The following is a 23807-nucleotide window of genomic DNA, read 5'->3' as shown; positions in this document are numbered from 1 at the left end:
ATTTATAATGATCATGAGTGCAGTGCTGGAAAGATCTGAAAGACAAAGTTAGGGACAACTCATCATGGACAAAATCTATCTTTTGGTCCCTAGGAGTTGATGGTGACTTGATGACACTTAATCGATAATAACAGAACCTTGCAAATCTCATTGTGCTAAACCTCTTCCTCCATTTCATAGTTCGGTAATAAGGGATGTGTCTGAGCTGCTGCCAAACATTATCTGGATATTCTGGGTTTTAAAAAATGCTTTAGTCCCTGTTGCCTAGGAAACAGATCCTACATATCTCCATCAAAGTCATCTTCTTTGCTCTCTACACCTTCACATCTGGGACTTGAATGTTTTGGACATTTGTTGGTGGCTTCACATTTTGAACTCCAGCATGAAGCTTGGCAAATAATAGTTTATTGCTTGGCATGCTATGCAGACTCATTCCTTGGTAGCTTGAAAAATAAATGATAATTAAACAAACCATGCCTTAGTAATGTATTCATATATGAACCAGTTGTAATCTATACCGCTTTAAAGAATCAGTATAATTCCAGGGTAGCAGAATTTCAGAGATCAAGTAGATAATTACTATATTTCTAAGCCATTCATTCCTATGCTTTCAAGCTTAAAAATTGCTTCTTTCTACCTGTTATTTTCTTTTCAATATTACTTTATATCAGTTTCTGGACCTGTTTGTAAACTGTCTCAAGAGACAAAATAAAAATATTTAAGGCAGATCGATGGAAAGATTACAAAATGTTCAGTCTCATAGGACCTAAAATGCAGTTTGTATTTAGAAGCCAGCATGGGAACACATACTGTTCAGTACCCGCTTTTTGCAAAAGTGTTTCAAATCTAAATCATTATGGAAACCAGACTGCAGTTATCCTTCAGTATTTGATCTCCAGATTTGGAGATACCGTTCTTCCCATCAAACCTGTGTAATAATGTACATACTGGGGAAATTATATGCACTCAAAATTGTTGTATGATTGGAAAAATGTATCAGAAAGAAATATGTGTAAATGGCTATGTACTTATCTATTTTTATAGCATTTCCAGACCTCGCTTCCAACAGCCTGTGCACAGCAAACAATAAAACGATAGCAGCACAATTGAAAAGAACAATAGGATTCCTATAAAAAGCCCCATCGTGCCTCTATTCAATTAGGACCAAGGGCATGGTAGAATAAGATCGTTTTTTTTTATTTAAAAAGTTTTAATTTTATCAGTCCCCCCTTCCCCCACCCCTATCTAACCCTCCCTATCCCTCTCCCCCCTTCCCCCCTCCTCCCCCCCCGACTTCCCAGAGCTAAATACAGGGTATAAAAGCGAAAAACAAACATAAGCATCCATATGCTATCTACAATAAACTATTAAATCTATCACCCTCTAGCTCATATAAAATGATTACAAACAATATTATCCTAATTCCAAATCATCCTTAAGTTCAAGTAAAAAAGAAATACAATCTAGCATGACTCAAAAAAGATATATATATATAAAATATATATATATAAAAGATAAAGAATTTTAATAATCCAATTAGGTACCCTTTATGTGTAATAATTTTAAAAAAAATCAACTTGTTTTTAATTAAATGCTAACATACCCAATCTTAAATTCAATAAATACTTTTAATCCATTACCCTAATATACTTCTTGCAACCTAAAAAACTTACTTTCTCCTCTATGATGAATTTTTATTTTAAATATTAAAAAACTTTCTTTCTCCTCTGTGATGAATTTAACCCACTGACATTCTAAATTAGAAATTTAGTCACCAATCTTGACGCCCCAAAACTTTTGAAGCACCTCTGACATGAACCCTATGACTTCTTTGGACCGCGCCCCTTCCTCAACTTCCCTATAAGTACACTTTGAAGATTCCATGACTTTCTGCTGGTCTTGCTCTTGCTTCCGTCTCGCTCGTCTTAGGAAGGCACGCGACATCTTCTGCTCTCCAGCAGCAGCCGATGAGACTGTAACTTGATCCCCTCCGACACCATTCTCCTCTGTCTGTCTATCTGCAACATCTTGAATCTTTCTCTCACCAAATCCCTTTGCATCTTCCAAAAGTAGTAGGGGGGTCGCTTTTAAAACATTGCTGTAAAAATCACGTGCCTGGGCCACAGTAACCAGACAATGTCTTTTACCTTCGTGCATCACCACCAGTCCATCTGGAATCTCCCATCTAAACTTGATATCACATTTCTTAAGTTCTTGTGTAAGAAATGCAAAATCTTTCCTTCTCCTTAAAATCTTTGGAGGAATCTCTTTTAAAACCAGAACTTCTTGCTCAGCAACTACCAACTTAGTATCATAAGCAGCTTGAATGACTTCATCTCTAATTACTCTCTTTGTAAAATAGACCACCACATCTCTGGGTAGCTTCCTCTGTCTTGCAATCCATGAATTTACACGAAAAAATTTATCCATACTTCCCTCAATTTCAGATGCTGGCTGGCCCAATACCACTTCCAAAGCCTCAGAAATCAGCTGCTTTAAATCTTCTTTAGGATTCTCTTTTAAGCCCCTAATTCTAATAGCATACTGCATCTGATGATACTGAACAAGGCTCAGTTCTCCGTCCATTTTGTCCTTTATATTTCCATTCTCTAATACCTTTACTTCTAATATAGAGTTCTTTTGACTAAGATCCTCCACTTTTTTCTCCAGCTCTTGCACACATTCAGCTACACTTTCAATTATAGAAAAGATGTCTACCCTCATTGCTCTAAACTTCTCTTCCATCTTCTTCTCCAGTTTCTCCTCCAGCTTTTTCAACTTTTCATCCATCATATCAGACATTAATTGTGAATGCTTTTTAAGAGCATCTTGTAAATCCTTAAGCGTTAATGCCGGAGGAGATGCAGAAGGAAGCAAAGCTTGCATCGAGGTCTGCTGCACCGGGGAAGACCCCGCACTCCAAGGAGCTTTAGAAGTCTTGGCCGCCATCTTTCCCCACTTTCACTTGTTACGCACTTTCACTTTAAGGCTATAAAATCCGTTGAGCTAGAGAGTAAAAATAAAAGTCCACATCACCATAGCCTCCTGTACCACTCTGCCTGCATCTTGATACTCCAAGGTATTTCCTTCTGGCAGGAGTGGTTGCTAACGCCTGGCTCTGCTCCAAAAAAAACGGAGCAGAGACGCTGCGCAGCTTGGAGCAACCCAGGCTTCGGGGGGGCTCAATCCTTCAGCTGCCCAAACTCTCAGCTCAGGAGGCCCCAGAGAGCTCAACCCCTACCTGGGGCCTCACCCCCTCCTCTTCTTCCGAGGAGGGGGCTTCAAATCCATCTAAACAGCTGATCGGTGCTGTTTACGATGGATAAACACAGCTGCGGAGCGGACAGCGCGGAGGCGGCTGTCTTCGGCGCTGCGTCGCCACCGGAAGTCCACAATAAGATCGTTTTATAAATAAACCAATGAGGGTGGTGGTTAGATATATCTTCAGAGACAGAAAATTCCATAAATTTTCAGCAATTGTTGAGAAAGTTGTCTATCTGGTCCATAACTCCACAAAACTCAGAAGATGGTTCTCAAAGACTTCTTGTATTGGTTGAGCTGACCAGGAACATTCCACCTGTAGGCTGTTTTCTGATTAATACAAAACTGAACATTTAAACTTTTTAAAACAAAGTTTGGATATTTTAGAAGCATTTCAAACTCAATCTTGTTCAGAATTGTTATTTCCTCAGTCAACTGATGTCCAAGTACGGTTTAATAGACTAATCTCCAGTTTGTGAAATGTTTTGTTTTGACCTCTGCTTCCCCCCCCCAATCGGGTTACTTCATACATTCTTCATAATGGTAAAATATATTGATAAAAATCAAGAATGTTTACTGGACATGACCGTTTTCTTTGATATCAGGTTCATACATTTAAAAGCACAGCAGACTAATAAATCACGGTAAAAACAATGAAGGGCTTCTGAACTAAATTATTATTATTATTCTCCTCCTCCTCCTCCTCCTCCTCCTCCTCCTCCTCCTCCTCCTCCTCCTCCTCTTCTTCTTCTTCTTCTTCTTCTTCTTCTTCTTCTTCTTCTTCTTCTTCTTCTTCTTCTTCTTCTTCTTCTTCTTCTTCTTCTTCTTCTTCTTCTTCTTCTTCTTCTTCTTCTTCCTAGATAACTTTAAACTGCCAGACCAAAGTCACCTTCCTGGCCTTGTCATTGGCCAAAAACAACTCATTGTCAACACCTGTTTCTGGTAGTAGCCAACATACCAGCATCTCTCCACATTCACACAGCATGTTGTTATCCGCTAAGAGCCTCTGCTTGAGCATATTGGTTTTACATTTAGGCACTCCAACTCTCAACCTATTCAGGGTCCTCCAAGTAGTATAAGAGAGGTCAGATGCTTCAGCCATGTCCTCCTTTAATGTTATGCCTTGCTGGATGGTCTCCTTCCATCTTGCATTTATAGTCCTATTCCCTCCTAATCCTGCTGCTGAATTTTCTTTCCTTTTTCCCAACAGGTATCACCGTCGATAAGCATGGCTTCATTTATTTTGTAGACGGCACCACAATTCGCAAGATCGATGGAAGTGGGCAGATCACCACGTTAATAGGCTCAAATGGCCTCACCTCAACCCAGCCTCTTCGCTGCGATGCCAGCATGGACATCTCTCAGGTAGACGCAAATCATTTCCATACATCGTTACTGTTCAGTCTGGAAACCAGTTGCACTTTGCATGTCAAAATTAGACATTAACAAATACCTCTGTCACATTGACTCACGGAGCTTACTCGAAGATCATTTCTGAACTCTCCCAAGTGAAGTTGACCATACTTTCCAATGCATTCAGCATATAACATATTTTATGTATTGTACAGTGACTTCAGCTGAAATCTCCCAAGACTCAAAACAGGACGGTAAAGACTTGATTGGGATAAATCTGAAAGCCAGATAATTTTTCATCCTCATTAACTTTAATGAGATTACGGGAGAATTAAACTTCAGTAGAATCCGGAAGGTATTCCCGGAGCTTGGGAACCACTCCGTAGCCAGTAAATCCACCTGAGAGATGGGAATGTATAATAGCAGACTTAAAGAAGGTATAATTTTTCTATAGGAATCCCATGTGTACGTTTTGTATTCTTATTTTGAATAGTAAGTATGATTGGAGTCTGCTATGTAATACAGCTTGATGATAAAGGTTCTGAGTTGTTACAGAACATGCCTCTGTCTGTAGAAAATTCTCCTTTTGGTGTATATACCAGAAAGAACAAATTATCTGGGTGGCAAAGTTTAAGCCCATTGAAATGGGGGAGAAAGTGAAAGATGCATCCCAGGAAAAAGACAAGGTACATCTACCCTGAGGCCTTCTTAATGACCTGCTTCTTAACTCCAGAAAACTTTCCCAGTCTGGTGCCCTCTGCCTATCTTGGACTTCAACTCTACAATAATTCTTCCCACCTAATTCCTTCTTTTAAGGAGTCCTTGGTGGTCCCTGAGCTTGGTTCTTTTCTTGCAGATGTTTCATTACCCAAACTAGGTAAGATCAACAGTGTTAGTAAGGAGTAAGTTTTGCTCTCAGTTTACATTCTAGTGGCTTACCCTGTCAGTGTTGGTGGAAGTGGCCTTAAGAGGTCCTTTGGTTGGACTGTTTAATGTTGGCTTGTTTGACAGTTCCTTGTCAGAGCATGCACAGTCTTATTGCACGAGATAAACCAGGAGTAAACACAGTAAACAGTGGTCTATATTAAATGGTGGTTTATATTAATTACACTATCTACAATATCATACACCAGGAACAATATACATACACGTGTTAATACAGCAGTCTGCAACACACAGCAGTTGCAGCAGGAAAACGGAAGAAAGAAAACACATCTGCCGAGCCTTCCCTTTTATACAAAGGCTCTTAAAGAGACACAGACCCTGCTGAGTCATTCCCATCATTACATCTTAAATCTTACATTACATAAGTTGGTTAGCTGTTAAATCAATACCTTGACATTCCTCAATTGGGCTATTGTTACCAGATTAATGTCAGACCAACAATCAACTAAACAATTAGAATATAAACTGAGAGCAAAGCCTCACTCCTTACTAGGAGTGAGGACATTTCCTACTTTGGTAATGAAACATCTGCAAGAAAACAAACAAGTTCAGAGAGCACCAAGGACCCCCACAGTTCCTTTCCTTCTCTCTCCCTCCACTCTGCAAACTACATTCCTTTGTCTAGCACTGATGATGTCACCTAGTTTGTGTACTGAAACGTTTGCAAGAAAAGAGCTAAGCTCAGAGAGGACCAAGCACCCCTCATTTAAAATATTCTCCTTTATTGGTTTCTTCTTTATAGTTGAAAGAAAAGTTGTCTTGACCCTACGAAGATACAACCTATGATTCACTTTTTTTTTTACTGTAATTATAGTGGATTTTTTCTCCTCAATTGTACTCAAAGCTACTCTTTTTCTAACAGAAATTTTGCCTAATATCAAGTCAGGGATGGAGAACTGGTGACCTTCATGTTATGAGCTCTAAATGCGGTCATCTCTGACCACTGGCTATACTGTCAAGGACTTGAACTTCCAAAATCTCCAAAACCATCATCTATCACACAGCTCTGTTGGGCATTTTTAGATATCTGCAGTCCTTGAAATTCAAGAGATCTGACGAAAGAGTTTCAAACCTTGTTTCCGCACCCTAATGGGAATCTGTCCTTGGAACCTTTTCTTTAACAAAAAGGCCTTTTTGTTTTTAGAACTCTAGTAAATGGAAATATGTAGCATGAATGTATTAAAATCTGTGCTCTAGATTTTCAGGTTTTTTTTCTGACTTCTGCATTTCTACCACATTGTCAGGATGGATTTAAGTTTCCTTTAGCATTTTCTTCACTGATCTTCCTTTGAGTTGTTGCAAGGTGGCAGATGGTGCAAGGTGTATTTTGTTTTGATTTTTATTTCGTCCTTCTGTCCGTCACTCCTCCTTGGGCTGCCCCCAAATCAAATTTGCGATCATAAAAAATCATAATTATTACCAGGGGTAAAGAAAATATTCCCACTTTACGGCATCTCTTGGGATTTATCTGAAGAATTGGAAAATAGTAAAAATGCAGAGAAGGAGAATTGTATAAAGGCAGAACACTCGCCGAGCTTGGTTGTTTACTTGCAGACATTTCATTACTTGACTAGGTAACATCAGGGTGAGCCGCTCCCAATTTATATAAAATAACTTGCCCTGCCAGTGTTGCTGCGGTTGTGGTTATCTCCTTGGTAGTTTCTTGATTAGGGTATTCTTACCTGTTTGATTGATTGTTTGTCTGGTATTAATCCCTGCTTATCTGTGTGCTGGAGATAATGTATTCTGGTCTTTTTGTTTTCTTCTGGGCCTTTTAATTATCTCTTTTGAATGGTGTGCAAATGTGATTTATTTCTATGTGTCTGCTGATGTGTAATTTGACTGAATGCCAAGGTTCCATGAATTCCCTAGCTTTTTTGGTCTTAGCTTGGTCTAGGATGCTCACAGTGTCCCAATTGAAAATCTGGTGGAGTCTATTCATGTGTTGTGAGATTGAGTTTTCGCCATGTCTTCTGACTGTTCGTTGGCATTCATGGATGTGCTCTGCTAGTCTTTTGCATGTATGTCCTACATCATGGCTGTCACAGTCCTTATGCTATATGTAATAGCTGACTGTACTGTAGAGGAACCTACAGTCATTCACACTGATGATGTTACCTCGTTAGGTAACGAAATGTCTGCAGGCAATCAAATAGGCTCAGAGAGCACCATAGACTTCGCATTTCACCCCAAGCTACAAATATGCCCTTCTATTAGGGCAGGATCCTAGTTTAAACTTGATAATTTTGTAAACTAGAGCAAGCACAAGAAGCCTCAGTTTCTGTCACGTTGAATTGTAGTTGTCAAAAGGGCTACTGAATACGTTTCCAGTTCTTGCTGAAGCGAGCAAAAAATAAATACATGAGGAAGACTTTTGCCCCCAACAGATCTTTACACCTGCCAAACCTTCCAGATTCTTATGACCAACAGCTCTGGAATGTATGCAGTCAAATTCATATGGCATTACTCTTGTGCAGCTGTGTGGTTTGAAAATATCTGACGGTGCTGATGTTCAGAAAGAAAAGTTTCATCCGTGCTGATTTGCAATTCAATCAACCTCTCCTGTCACTCCTCACAGAAGGCTGTGGTCTGGGTGGTTCTTTGGAGTTGGCAGCAAACCTCTACATCTGAATCACTTGTCAAACACTTTACACCAAATAATACATGGTTAATAAGTGCTGAATGTTGCTGGAGCCACAAATTACATTATAATAACTCAAGCGCATTCTTGACCTATTTAAGTAGCATAAAGTGTGCAGATAAATGTCTAAATTTGCATCAAGTTACAAGCTGGCAACTGAGTTTTACAAACAACACTTTCCTTTCTGCAAAAATCTGCCAAGGGCTTTACTTGACTAGGTTACAAAATGTGTCCGAACTTTGAAAAACATTGGTTTTTTTCCTCTAGAATAACGTTTCTGCAAAAAAAGGATTCTTTTGGTTGAAAGAGAGGACAAGACATCACTGGAGTTGAAGGGGAGGGGGGAATATTTTGGTCCAGTTTGCCAATCCCTCTATTCTTACAGTATATTCTGTTCTGTAAAGGTAAAGGTTCCCCCGCACATGCGTGCTAGTCGTTTCTGACTCTAGGGGCAGTGCTCATCTCCGTTTCAAAGCCGAAGAGCCAGCGCTTGTCCGAGGACGTCTCCGTGGTCATGTGGCCGGCATGACTAGATGCCAGAGGCGCACGGAATGCTGTTACCTTCCCACCATAGTGGTCCCTATTTTTCTACTTGCATTTTTACGTGCTTTCGAACTGCTAGGTTGGCAGAAGCTGGGACGAGTAACAGGCGCTCACTCTGCTATGCGGCACTCGGGATTCGACCCGCCAAACTGCCGACCTTCTGATCAACAAGCTCAGCATCCTAACCCACTGAGCCACTGCGTCCCTTTATATTCTGTTCTGAGGAACCTGTAAATTTTCAGAAAGGGCTTTTGAGGGCAACTCCCCCACTTCCTCCATGGGATCATAAGGTTTGCTAAGCTGCATCCAGCAATCTCATAAGCAGACTGCATCCTTCTAAAATGAAAAAAAAAATCCCTACTGCCCCTGGGATTTTGTGGGTGACAAAAATCTTGCAATATGCATTTAAGCAAAATTTATGCTTCATAGTTAATACTGGGTAGGAAGATTAAGGTTGTTTATTTCATATTTAGAAAGAATGTGACTACCATATATACTTGAGTATAAGCCGAATTTTTCAGCCCACTTTTTGGGCTGAAAAATTCCACTTCGGCTTATACTCCAGTCAACAAAAAAAACTGCGCGGAGGAACGGAGACCTGCCGACGTTTGGGGAGGTTTGGGCGCCTCCCCAAACCTCCCCAAACCTCGGCAGGTCTCCGTTCCTCCTGCCGACCTTTGGGGAGGTTTGGGCGCCTCCCCAAACCTCGGCAGGTCTCCGTTCCTCCGCGCAGACCTGCCGACCTTTGGGGAGGTTTGGGCGCCTCCCCAAACCTCCCCAAACCTCGGCAGGTCTCCGTTCTTCCTGCCGACCTTTGGGGAGGTTTGGGCGCCTCCCCAAACCTCGGCAGGTCTCCGTTCCTGTTTGGGGAGGTTTGGGCGCCTCCCCAAACCTCCCCAAACCTCGGCAGGTCTCCGTTCCTCCGCGCAGACCTGCCGATGTTTGGGGAGGTTTGGGCGCCTCCCCAAACCTCCCCAAACCTCGGCAGGTCTCCGTTCCTGTTTGGGGAGGTTTGGGCGCCTCCCCAAACCTCGGCAGGTCTCCGTTCCTCCGCGCAGACCTGCCGACGTTTGGGGAGGTTTGGGCGCCTCCCCAAACCTCCCCAAACCTCGGCAGGTCTCCGTTCCTGTTTGGGGAGGTTTGGGCGCCTCCCCAAACCTCCCCAAACCTCGGCAGGTCTCCGTTCCTCCGCGCAGACCTGCCGACGTTTGGGGAGGTTTGGGCGCCTCCCCAAACCTCCCCAAACCTTGGCAGGTCTCCGTTCCTGTTTGGGGAGGTTTGGGCGCCTCCCCAAACCTGCCCAAACCTCGGCAGGTCTCCGTTCCTCCGCGCAAACCTGCCGAGGTTTGGGGAGGTTTGGGGAGGCGCCCAAACCTCCCCAAAGGTTGGCAGGTCTGCGCGGAGGAACGGAGACCTGCCGAGGTTTGGGGAGGTTTGGGGAGGCGCCCAAACCTCCCCAAACAGGAACGGAGACCTGCCGAGGTTTGGGGAGGTTTGGGGAGGCGCCCAAACCTCCCCAAACGTCGGCAGGTCTGCGCGGAGGAACGGAGACCTGCCGAGGTTTGGGGAGGTTTGGGGAGGCGCCCAAACCTCCCCAAACAGGAACGGAGACCTGCCGAGGTTTGGGGAGGTTTGGGGAGGCGCCCAAACCTCCCCAAACAGGAACGGAGACCTGCCGAGGTTTGGGGAGGTTTGGGGAGGCGCCCAAACCTCCCCAAAGGTCGGCAGGAGGAACGGAGACCTGCCGACGTTTGGGGAGGTTTGGGGAGGTGCGCGCGATCCTGGAAGCACCGAAGCCTCGGCCGCGCGCAAGTCCTCGGTAAGCTCCGGGCGGTCACTTGCTTCGCGTCTCCTGAGGGAAGGGGGGGCGACTGGAGCGGGCGTGTTTCCTCGCCTGCTGGGTGCCGCGATTTGCCCGGGGAACGCACGGGCCCGAATGGCAGCGTGGAGCGAGGAAGCGGACAGCCAGGGCTTCCCCGAGAGCCGCGGCCACACAGGGTATTCCTGTGTATTCAGGCTTGCAAAATGGCGGATCGAGCCTCTGCTGGCGGCAGAGGCTTGCAGAACGGCGGATCGGCTTATACTCGAGTCAATAACTTTTTCCAGTTTTGGGGGGTGAAATTGGGGGTCTCGGCTTATACTCGAGTCGGCTTATACTCAAGTATATACGGGTAGGTTCCTTCCAGCTCTGCATCTTCCCACCTGCAGCATTTGAAGAGTTCTGTTTTTGTGCATATAATAATTATGTTGCTTTCAAGCTGTGAATTACCAGCAAGTATTCCTTAAGCTACCTTTTGGATAAGAACTTGATGGCACTTTTAAACTAGCGTGCCTGTACGACTAAGACATTAAGGGCCTCAAAGCCGACATGAGTTGACCATGAGTTCAAGTCCCGCCTTAGCCATGAAAGCCGGCTGGGTGGCTTTGGGCTAGTCATTCTCTCTCAGCTCAACTCACCTCACAAGGTTGTTTTTGTGGGGAAAATTGGAGGAGGAAGCTGTATTGGATTTGTTTGCCGCCTTGAGTTATTTGTAAAAATAATAATGGTGGGAAAGAAAGAAAAGAAAAGAGAGAGAGAGAGAGAAGGGAGGGAGGGAGGAAGGAAGGAAGGAAGGAAGGAAGGAAGGAAGGAAGGAAGGAAGGAAGGAAGGAAGGAAGATTGGCTAATCCTTAAAGAGGGATTAAGACCAAACAAACAATCAAGCAGAAAACAATACCCTAATCATGGAATTATGAAGACAAAACCACGACCACTACCAACTCTGGCAAGAGAAGCTACTGGGAGCAAACTCCACTCTCACGTCAACTGATGATGTTACCTAGTCCGGTAATGAAATGTCTGCAAACATGTTTCAGATCCTAACCCTAACCAAGCTCAGAGCCTCAAGGACTCCGTAGTTCAACCCTGCACTACATGTGAATATCTTTTCTTCCTTTTCACATTGCAGGTTCGCTTAGAATGGCCATCAGATCTTGCTGTCAACCCTCTTGACAACTCATTATATGTGCTGGACAACAACATCGTCCTGCAAATTTCTCAGAACAGGCGGGTTCGCATCATTGCGGGCCGCCCAATTCACTGCCAAGTTCCGGGTGTTGACCACGTGCTGGTCAGCAAAGTGGCCATCCATTCCACCCTCGAATCAGCCCGTGCTGTCGGCGTCTCTCACAGCGGTGTGTTGTACATTGCCGAGACAGATGAAAGGAAGATCAACCGCATCCAGCAGGTCACAACCAATGGAGAAATCTCTGTCATTGCTGGAGCACCGACAGATTGTGATTGTAAGATTGATCCCAACTGTGACTGCTTCTCAGGCAAGTGGTGATTGAATTCCCCTGCCTCCCCCCCCCCCGATTTAAGTGATGGTTTAAATGATGGTTGATTGCATAAGTAGGTTGTACCCATAGGGGTGTGATGGAATGTTGTCCAGATTCCCAGGAGGGAAGGAGGGCATTCTGGAGGAGCAAAAGACCATGTAGTTCAGGGAGAAAAAGGGTGAAAAGGATTCATCCCTAATAGTTCCCAGAGTTTATGTTTTGTGGTGCAAGTAGTCTACTTTAGTTTGGTAAGATTTCTGTCTGTGGGTGAGGAGCAATAAAGGAAACTCACAAATGAAGGCAAATATGCGTGTCCCAGAATAATGTTGCAGGATCCAGTCCAGGTCAGTCACTGGAACTAGAGGTTTAGTCTTCGGAGCTTTTGGACTTGTGCTGGAGTCCATCCTCAGGGAATCATCATCTTCTTCTCCTCCTCCTCCTCCTCCTCTTCGTCTTCTTCTTCTTCTCCTCCTCCTCCTCCTCCTCTTCCTCCTCTTCCTCGTCTTCCTCCTCCTCCTCCTCCTGTCACTTTCCAATAGAGAGGTTTCCTGAGGATGGGCTCCAGCACAAGTCCAAAAGTTTCACTGTGTCTTTCTTGGTTTTCGAAGCCTGACAATGGAATCCCTTTGCTTTAATTAGGCACATGAGTTTCCCAGATGTATTCTAATCTCCTCCCTGAATGTTAAATTTGTTTTTTGTGCCAGTTTTAAGCCTCAGTTTGGAATGATGGAAGCACTCTGTCCAGGAGCAAGCACCCTATTTTGAAAGTGGGATGTTTGAAAACAAAACAATTAAGTTCTCACAAAATCATGACCGTATATTTAGTTTCACTGTTTGGAGAATGTGAGGATTCACCCTTCCAAGTCTCTCTTGTCTGCTCTCTGAATCCAAATGTTGCTCCTGTATTTCTAGGGTTAGAAAGGACAGTTGTATTACCGACATTAATGTGGACTTCAACTCCCCTGCCTGGTGCTTTGCCTGGTAGAAGGGCAAAGAGTTCACATGCTTTAAAAACAAGGTAGTGTGACGGGATGAATGACATTATCTTAATTGCAAAATTGGCTTCTTCTTTTTTTTTTAGAAACGAAATAATTAGTCAGCTGGAGGATTGCAATCATACTGATTCTTCTGTGTCAATGCAATGATCCTGCTCTGTAGGAGAAGAGATAGAACAACTGTGTTCCATTATCAATAGGTGGTATAAGGACTCCAGCTTTGGACTAGTCCAGGGGTAGGCAACCTCGGCTCTTTTATGACTCATGGACTTCAACTCCTAGCTGACTCAGAAATTCTGGGAGTTGAAGTCCATGAGTCATAAAAGAGCCGAGGTTGCCTACCCCTGGACTAGGAAGTCCTCCAAACAATTCTTCTAGCCCTAGGATTCTATGATTCTGTGGTTTTATAATTCAGGTGATGAGGAAGGTGATTAACAATTCTGTGGTGGAACCCCTGGCTGAGGGAGAGTTCAAAAACATTCCAGCTTTGAGTCCATTCAGGAGAGGAAACATTTTGAGGTGAAACCCTTAGATCTATATTTGCTCTTTCCAAAAGGAAGACAGACAATCTGGCAAGATCAACAACAAAGAAACCTATACAGAAATAGAAGTGGAGCCTTCTTGAGGCCAGATGGATGACAAATAAATTTAACAAATAATAATAATGAATATTTAGTCCATTCTTGGAGTGTTCTGCTTGCTTGCACCAGACTTATTCAGAGTAAATCTTAACATGGTGGTTGGGAAGAATTAACTCATTGATACCAATTGGAATTCTTCTTTTTTATTTTATTTTTTTGCAGTTTTACAATGTTTTTTAACACAAGATAAGACATCCTACTATTAAATACAGTACATTGTGTTGTTTAAGTGTTCCCTTTAATATATATATATAATATATATATCGCCCAGAGCACCTCTCTTGAGAGAGAGGGGCGGTTAAGAAGTGTGATAGATAAACAAACAAGCAAACATCAACTATGATACGTATCTAAACTTCCTATTCATATTGGTCTAAATCAGAGATCTCTGGGTTCTCTTCACTTACAGCATAAAAGGATTTTGATTCAACATGTCATTGCATTTCTGGATGAGAGTGTTAATGCTGCCAATGTAATGATTTCTGCTGTGATTGTCACTGGGTTTTTGTCAGCTTGGAATGTACATGTTTCCAAAACAGCAGGGTTGTGCATGCAGCTCTCATCAACCAGAGTTGGATATAATCATAAATCACAGTACAATCATTTTGTGTGGAGCTTACCATGGATCCTATATCTACCCATTCTGGGTTATTGTTCCATGGAGATCAAACTGTTGTGGCATGTTTTAAGGATAGTTTGAAAAATCCCTGGCTCGCCATTGTGTGGGAATGCAACCAAGAGCTAAATGAAGTTAGGCAAATATATCCCAATTCTAAAAATATTTAAAGAGTGGAACATAGTGATGGACAACCCTATTCTTTGGAGCTGCTCAAGTGGGCTAGAGACAACTTGATTTGAAGGTTGTATTCAATGGTGACAATGGTTTTTTCCAACTTTGACTCCATAAAGTAGTATTTCTTAACCTTGGCAACTTTAACTTGGCTTGTTGGGGAATTTTGGGAGTTGAAGTCCACACATCTTAAAGTTGTCAAGGCTGAGAAACACTGCAATAAAGTATCAAACAGGATATCACTACTATTCAATTATATATTCTGAGAACTGTTCCCTGGTGGCTATAAATTTTTGGAAGAAAATATTAGAGTATTTAAGAAGAGACTAGACATTCACCTGTCTGAGACGGTATAGGTTCTCCTGCTTGAGCAGGGGGCTGGACTAGAAGACCTCCAAGGTCCCTATTCTATTCTAATGCTTTTGTCAGTCATAACAATATTGACAGTTGAAGATCACCTAGCTTTTTCATCCTGTCATAATGACGTTTGCATTAATGTCTATGGAGATTCTCAATCTTCCAGGTCATCATTGTCCCAAAGGTGCTGTCAAGTTTCAAAAAGGCAACTGGACTTCCTTGGTTTTTTTCCCTTGAAAATCTTTCTCTTCTCATCCAAGAAGCTTCTTCAGTGAAGAACTTGGATGAAAAGCGAAACTTTTTTAAGTGGGGAGAAAAACCAAGAAAGTCCAGGTGCCTTTTAGAAAGCACCTTTGGGATAATTTGCATTTATTTATTTTTATTTATTTTATTTTATTTTAATTCCATTTATATCCCGCCCTTCTCCGAAGACTCAGGGCGGCTTACAAGCTTAGCAGTAGCCTTCATTCTATGTATATGCCTGCTTATTAGGGCTTTCACACACACCCCAAGCGGCATTATTACAAAGTCAGCTTAATTGCCCCCAACAATCTGGGTCCTCAGAATAATCAGAATAGAGCTGAAAGGCACCTTGGAGGTCTTCTAGTCCAACCCCCTGCTCAAGCAAGATACAATTTGAGACAAGTGCCTATCCAGTCTCTTCTTAAATGCCTCCAAAGATGAAGCACCCACAACTTTTGGAGGCAAACTGTTCCACTGGTTTAATTGTCCTCACTGTTAGGAAGTTTCTCCTTAATTCCAAGTTGCTTCTCTCCTTGATTAGTTTCCAAACATGGTTTCTTGTCCTGCCCTCTGGTGCTTTGGTGAATAGTTTGGCCCCCTCTTCTTTGGAGAAGCCTCTCAAATACTGGAATACTGCTCTCATCTCATCCCTAGTCTTTCTTTATTTTGACATGCTAGCCATTGCAGATTTGCATGGTCGACATTGTTTCTTCCTATTCTTCAGGTGATGGTGGATACGCTAAAGACGCAAAGCTCAAAGCTCCATCTTCCCTTGCTGTGTCTCCTGATGGCACTTTGTACATCGCTGACCTTGGGAACATCCGCATCCGTGCTGTTAGCCAAAATAAGCCTCATCTCAATGATGCCAATATTTATGAGATAGCCTCTCCAGCTGATCAAGAACTGTATCAATTCACGAACAATGGAACACACTTGCGCACCCTCAATCTGATTACGAGAGACTTTCTGTATAACTTCACGTATAACGGGGAAGGTGAACTCGGCACCATTACCAGCAACAATGGCCACTCGGTACATATACGAAGGGACGCCAGTGGCTTACCTCTCTGGATGGTGATGCCTGGAGGGCAGGTATACTGGCTGACCATCAGTAGCAATGGCATTCTCAAAAGAGTTTATGCTCAGGGCTACAATTTAGCCCTAATGACCTATCCTGGCACCACTGGACTTCTTGCCACCAAAAGCAACGAGTATGGATGGACAACAGTTTACGAGTAAGTAAACCCTTCCTTAAGCATTTTTATCAAACCATTGCAAAACAACTGCTTAGCCTAGAAAATTATTTTCCCCTCATTCCACTATCAAAAATCCATCTTGTCCGTAGTACTTCCCAGTCTGCAAGGTACGTGATATCATGCATTAGAGCCATTTTGTTTCTTCCCTATAAAATGTTTCACTTTTCATCCAACAAAAATTGGGGTTTAAAGAGACGTGGTGGTGCAGTGGTTTGGATGCAGTATTGCAGGCTAATTCTGCCAACTGCCTGGAGTTCGATCCTGACCAACTCAAGGTTGACCCAGCCTTCCATGCTTCTGAGGTTGGTAAAATGAGGACCTAGATTGTTAGGGATAATATGCTGACTCTTTAACCCACTTAGAGAGGGCTGTAAAGCACTATGAAGCGGTATATAAGTCTAAGTGTTATTTCTATTGCTGTATTAATTCAGAAATCTTAAAACACCTTGACTGAGTTTATTAGTCACATTCAACCTTGCGGAGGAATTCATCCATTCAAAAAAGTTGATTTGGTTGAGATTAGGTGCGCCTGCACACCTAATCAAAAACCTCCATTTTATGTCACATATACAATGCAATAGTTACTTGTTCATTTATTTATAAGATCTACATGGCCCCCTATGAGCTCTATATCTGTATCAGGAAGTGCAACTGTTATTTATTTATGTATGCATTTATTTATTTATAAGATTTATATAGATACCCATTTTATACAGTGTAATCCTGGGCAGTGCACAGCAAACACAAATAATGTAAGAGTCTAAACAGACCCCTTTTTGATCAAATAGTCTGTCGAAGCCAATTTTATTTATTTATTTATTTTATTTTATTACATTTGTATACCGCCCTTTCCCTGAGGACTCAGGGCGGTTTACAGGGAATTAAAAATCAAAACATACAAAAGTTAAAAACCAGTTAAAAATATTAAATTCACCCTGTACACTTAAAAACCCCAGTTAAAAATTTCTCCTCAGCCTGGGCCTGAGAGCTCAAAGAGCCAGGTCTTCAGGCCCCGGCGGAATGATCGGAGGTCGGGGGCAGTCCTCAGCTCCACCGGCAGCTGGTTCCAGAGGGCAGGCGCTCCCACTGAGAAGGCCCTATCCCTGGGTGTCACCCGCCGGCAATCTCTCACCGGCGGAACCCTGAGCAGACCCTCCCTGTGGGGTTTTGCTGACTGCTTACACCAGGGGTCTTCACCAGGCATGCTGGCTGAGGAATTCTGGGAGTTGAAGTCCACAAGTCATAAAAGGGCCAAGTTTGAAGACCCTTGGCTTACACTCATCATACTCTTCGCATGGATAGAAGAGGTAGTAGGATCAAGCCAAAATAGCAAAATCAATGGGTGGAATCAGTTTGGTTACAAAATGGCAGATTAATTTATAGTTTGTGCTTTACATTTTATTTATTTTAAACTCTTGCCCTCAAGGTGCAAGATGACGGGGAATGATTGCTCAGTTGTTGTTGTTTTTTTAAAAAAAGAGCTAAGAGAACATTGGAATTGATTAGACCAGGGGTAGGCAACCTCGGCTCTTTTATGACTCATGGACTTCAACTCCCAGAATTCCTGAGTCAGCGTAGCTGACTCAGGAATTCTGGGAGTTGAAGTCCATGAGTCATAAAAGAGCCGAGGTTGCCTACCCCTGGATTAGACCAAACCTATTCGGTGAAATCTGTAGCTGAGGCTGAGCTTTTATTTAAGTACCAATAGAAGAGAATTATCTGTAGCTCAGGGCTGAACTGTGGACTCCTTGTTGCTCTCTGAGCTTGGTGGTTTTCTTGCAGACATTCCACGACCCAACTAGATAACATCATCAGTGCTAATGAGAGTGGGATTTGTTCTCTATTTATTTATGCTAGCTTGTCCTCTCAGTGTTGTTGGGAGTGATCTTTCTCTTTGGTAGTTGTTTGATTAAGTTATCGTTTTCTGCTTGATTGTTGTCTGGTGTTAATTCTGGGTTAATTTCTGTTTATGTGCGTGTTGGATGCTAGCAAGCAGGTGTTCTGGTTTTTGTTGTTTTCTTCTTAGCTTTTTATTTCTCTCTTTTTATCATGTGTAAATGTTGTTTATCTCTATGTGCCTGTTGATGGCTGCTTTTTCTGAATAACGGAGTTGGAAGGGACCATGGAGGACTTCTAGTCCAACCCCCCCTGCTCAGGCAGGAGACCTTTGACGTGGTCACTTTCCCCTAAGGTTCTCGCAACTTCAGTCCCTTCCATCATTTCATCTCTCAGTAAGAATTCCTCGGAGAACTGAATGCCAAGCTTCCAGGTATTCCCTAGCTTTTTTGGATGTAACATGGTCCAGATGAAACTATGATTACGTCTGTCCATGCGTTATGAAATTAAGGAGTTTTCCTTGTGTTTTCTAACTGCTGGTTGATATTCAGGGACACCCTCTGCTAGTCTTCTGCCCATCTGTCCTACATAGTGGCTGTAATAGTCTTCATACTATGTGCTGTAAATGATTTCTGGTGTTTTTTTTTCTTGGTCTTCTGGGTCTTATGATTCATTCGACATGTTTTGGAGGGCTTTAGCCAGTTTGTGTGCTACAGTGATGCCCTGTGGTTGCAATAATCTTGATTATTTCTGAGATGTTTTTGATGTATGGCAGCGTTATCCTTTTCATATCTCATGTTAGTTGTTGAACAGTCAGTTATTTTTTGATACGTTGTATGGTTACCCATTGTGTGTGTCATCCTGAGAAAACATCCCCTGAATCCCAGGCTGGTTTTTTTTCTCCTCTCTCCTGATGGTTTGTCTTGATGCTTTCATGAGTCAGTGGACATAATTTCCAACAAGATTCTAATCTGCTGCTGCTACTAGCTGGTTCTATGCTCAAGGATGTCACGTGGACCCACAAACATCCTCAAAAACAATGGTACAAAAGGTGTCCTATAGATTCCACGTGGTTCCCCAGAACCTTCCCAGGTGGAACGGAACGAAATGTTTGTCCTTTCTGATACATTGGGATGGAGATGGGTTTTAAGAGGTGAAAGAGGTGCCTTAAGCCTTGCAGCTGCCTACGACATCTGCCACAATGTCCTTCAAAGATTCCAAATCTTTTCCAAAACAAACCCTATCCCTAATTATTCTTATAGTGCATTTCCACACAAGCCAGGAATGAAAGAGTTCCTTGAGCCAAACAGTGTTGCACACTGTCATGGTTCCGATAGATGAGACCAGAAAAATCAGAACTCCAAGGCAAGAGGTTTCTCTAAAGCAGGGGTCCTCAGCCTTGGCAACTTCCTCAGCTGGCTGAGGAATTCTGGGAGTTGAAGTCCACAAGTCTTAAACCTGCCAAGGTTGAGGACCCCTACCCTAAAGAACATATTTAATGGCTACATAGCATCAGCAGGATCAAAAGTGAAACCAAGACTGAAGTTCCCTCCCAAAGCTTACAATGCTATAAAGTTGAACTTCCCAACACCCACCCACCCCCCACTACCAATATTCATAAATCACATTCCCCAGTAATAATCTACTTTGGCAGGCTTTCTAACAGAAGCTTCAGCCTGCCAAAACTCAAGCAGCAATGACCTTGGTTCCCACAGGACAATTTATTGTTTTGTCTAAACTTAAAAGTGCACATTCCCCCCCCCTTCTCAATTCTGTGGCAACCGAAAACGAAGTAGAAATGGCTTCAGCCAAATTCCTTTGCAACGTTGATACACAGAGTTTACTCGAAAGCAAAGGGTCATTTTGCAATGTGGTCCACTTCCCTTCCATGTCATTCCTCTGTTGAGGTCGAGTGGGATGGAGAATAGCGAGCCAAAAGAAAAATCTGAAAACCTCTAACTAAATACTCAGCGGCACAGGATGGGCAGCCTCTGACTCAGAGGGATTCATCTCTTCACGAATAAATGAGCGCAGAGCTGGGAAGGGAATTGCAGGGAATTGCCTGATCTACCTTCTGGCCTTGTTATCAAGATATCAGCTCTTCTGATCAGCTCGTGGTAGACCAGCAAATGCTTGAATCCCCAGTGAAAAAAGCAGCTTTGGCAGTCTGGCTTTAAACCAACGGGATACAAGGGGAGGGGGAAAAAACCCTGAACAGCTGGAAATGGACAGCTGGATTTCCCATCAGGAGGCCCAGAAGAGCTGTCATCACTTCTCATCGGTGCTGTGAAGCCTTAGCTAGAAGACATAAACCATGCCAGTAGCACACCCTAGACGTGTAGATCTGATGGCTCTGCAACGCTGCAATTCATAAACCTGGACACTCCTCCTCCTGGGCATTGTCTAAAACCCTCGATATGTTTCTGACAGCATTTTGAACTCTCAGCCATTCAAGATAGAAAATGTTAAACATTTTAGGGAGAAGAATCCTGTTTTCTTTTAAATTCCCTTTTTCTTAGCACAGAGTGACCTCTTGTGGCATCTCTGTGTTACATCAAACTCGGGCTGGAAAACCAAGGCTTACTGTGCCGTTGTTTGGTGGTTGCAAATTCACCATTATTATTTTTGAATTACCTTTACGTACACGATTGCCTCCTCGCCAATGGGTTAAGCAAGTTGCCTTATAAGACAAGGCAAAAGAAGTGGCAATAAAATCTTGAAAGTTGCAACAAGGGTGTGTTAAATCTAAAATGAATTAGCCCACGATGAGAAAGGACTCTTTTAAAAAAACAAAGTCTTAAAGTACAGTTCTCTATACTTTCCATCGAATGCGGCCCCCGGAACCCCATGATCTTATTTATGAACAGAGGCACCAGGGATGAAAAGTCTCTTGAGCCAAACAGTGTCGCACACATTTCTCGAAAGCAAAGCGGGTCACTAAATGAACAGTTGTAAGTTGAGGACTACCTGTATTGCTGTGGCTTTTAACATCGTCATGATTACGTAGGTGGGCCTGTGTGCCCACCTAGACTTATAAGCATCTAAGAAAAAAAATGCTGAAAGCTTCCTTTGGAAAAACGTCTCTCTGGCCATAAAGAAATAAAAATGATAATAATAAGCTGGGATGCTAGGGCTGAAATAAAACCCTTGTTTTCCAAAAGTGTTGGTTTTGCAGTTGGCTCCACCAGCTGTGAAAAGCCTCCACAGGGCAACTGTTCTCCTGGGAATGCAGAGTGACTTCTTAATCCCTGTAAAGAGTAGCCATTCTACGTATGGGGCACATTTTGACCCAGCTCTTCAGCCAAAAGAGGATCCCGAAGCAGCTTGTAATGTCATTGTGGAAAGCAAAAGGCTTTATTATTGCAGGCAGCAGCCAGCTGAAAACAGCAGGTAAGTAAGTGGAAATGCTATGAGTTCACTCTGGGCTAGCCAATCCAGACTCTCTTGATAGCTAGGGAAAGAATGGGTTGCTTTTGAGCAAAATTAGCACTCAAAAAGAGAACAAATGCTGATTCATACCAGAATCTTATCTGTCTGTCTGTCTGTCTGTCTGTCTGTCTCTAACTCCATTCCTCTGTCGATGAACATAATAAAATGTTGGCTTGATATGGGTACACCTTCCTCCTTCTATTCCTCTTCCCTCCCTTCTATTTTTCCTTCCTCCCTCCCTCCATTCCTTCCTTTCTATTTTTCCTTCCTTCCATTTCTCCTCCCTTCCTTCTTTCTATTCTTAATTACTTAATTCCTCCCTCCCTCCCACCCATTCCTCTTCCCTCCCTTCTTATTTTCTCCTTCCTTCCTTCCTTCCTTCCTTCCTTCCTTCCTTCCTTCCTTCCTTCCTTCCTTCCTTCCTTCCTTCCTTCCTTCCTTCCTTCCTTCTATACTTCATTTACCCGTGCTCTTTTTATTTTCCTAGGTATGATTCTGATGGTCATTTAACCAATGCAACTTTCCCCACTGGAGAAGTCAGCAGTTTCCATGGTGATATTGAAAAACTGATGAGAATAGAAATTGACGCTTCAAATAGGGAAAACGTGATTACAGAAACTAACTTTTCAGCTACCTCAACTATTTATACTTTAAAACAAGGTAGGCAAAATGCATCCTGGTTGTTGTTGCTCCTTCCGTCTTTGATCTCATAGGTTTTAGCATTCTTCTGAATATATTTTTCAAACCAAAGCAAGGTAGCTCATTATATTGGCTCCTACAGGTTACTCAGAAGATCTGATCAAGCAAGTTCTGAATAATAAGATGACAACTATAAGAAGCCTTGAGATCAGAAGCTGTTTTTTTTTCTTTACACAATGAGCATAATCCAGTCAACTTATTCTCTCCAGTGGGAGAGACAGAACCAAGTTGTGTCTCACTAAAGCTGGCCTCCTTGGAAACTAACTGTGATGACGTCATTTTTAAAACAAGAGACATCGAACGTCTCTTGTCCCAGATAAACCGCACAAGAGAAAGAATAATAAATTTATGAACATCAATAGAAAACAGAAGTAGGTCATAGGGTAGCTGTAATAGAATATCATTGGATGCCATAAACTAACCTAATACCAAACCCAGAAACTACATTTTAACTTGGCTGGAGTCAACTAATACGGGGTAATTCAATAAACCATGTTTAAACCATTCTTGGCTTAGCATTTGAACCACCACACCAATTGGGACTCCCTTGGCATTATTGCTTTGCATTTTCTCTTATGAAATATAGCTTTGCCGTTGTCAGGCCCCACACAGCTGCCAAGATCCAATAAGCAAGGATCCCATAACCTTTGGTGAAGTGCCCTTTAATGATAAGCTAGGGGATTTCCAAGCCTGCCTGCCTGCCTTGCTTATTTTATTCATTTGCTTATTTATTATTTATTTATGGGATTTGTCGACCGCCATAGGACTCGAGTTGGCTACATAATTTACACCTAGAACCCGATGCAAGCTGCTATAATAATTAATTAGAACAGTAATGTAATTAAATCTCAGCTTAAATGAAGGCTAAAAGTAATAAGCTAAATGTCTTGAATAAAGCAACACTGGTTATAATTAATCCCCAAAGGCTTTCTGCATCAGCCATGTTTCAGCATCCTTGCCTTAGGGACCAATTATTCTAAAATAGGAGCTGCTTCAGAGAATGCCCATCACTGGTCTTCCATACTTTCTAACTCTTAACTAGCTGATGCTATCTAGTTCTTTGAGTAGGACGGTGAGAAATTGTTATAGAACAGGGGTGTCAAACTCAATTACATTGAGGACCGCATCAGCATTGCGGTTGCCCTCAGGGGGCCAGGTGGGCGTGGCCAACTGGGTGGGCGTGGCTAGAGTGCATATGGCCTACTGGGTGGGCATGGCCAGCTCTACATCATTGGCATCAAGGGTGCCTATGGGGGCCTGGGCAGGAGTGGGACAGATCTGAGGGTCTCTGGCAGAAGGAAGGTCTCTGGGCCAGGGCCAAGGCAGTGGGGGCCATTCTCTCCCTGTTTCCAGGATGGCTTCGCGGGCCGGATGAAACCACTTCACGGGCCAGATCCGGCCCCCGGGCCTTGTGTTTGACATGTCTGTTGTAGAAAGTCAGCTCCTAAGATAGCAGATCCTGACCCTTTTGTAGCTCGTGTCCAACATCATGAACTGCAC

At 42.9% G+C, this 23807-nt stretch overlaps 1 protein-coding gene across 1 annotated transcript in view; it reads left to right on the top strand.

Annotated features, from left to right (window-relative positions):
• TENM1 (teneurin transmembrane protein 1) overlaps nucleotides 1–23807 on the top strand; it is a gene marked incomplete at its 5' end in the record, with an annotated part of 251934 nt that overhangs the window by 207940 nt on the left and 20187 nt on the right. Inside the window, 4 exons of the mRNA XM_083372198.1 lie at nucleotides 4472–4626; nucleotides 11692–12058; nucleotides 15812–16322; nucleotides 22096–22268. Coding sequence (XP_083228324.1) covers nucleotides 4472–4626; nucleotides 11692–12058; nucleotides 15812–16322; nucleotides 22096–22268 — 1206 coding nt within the window. The remainder of the gene's footprint in view (nucleotides 1–4471; nucleotides 4627–11691; nucleotides 12059–15811; nucleotides 16323–22095; nucleotides 22269–23807) is intronic.

This window comes from Vipera ursinii (genome assembly GCF_947247035.1).
Source record: "Vipera ursinii genome assembly, chromosome: 12".
Taxonomy (NCBI): Eukaryota; Metazoa; Chordata; class Lepidosauria; order Squamata; family Viperidae; genus Vipera; species Vipera ursinii.
This window is presented reverse-complemented; position numbering and strand designations above follow the sequence as displayed.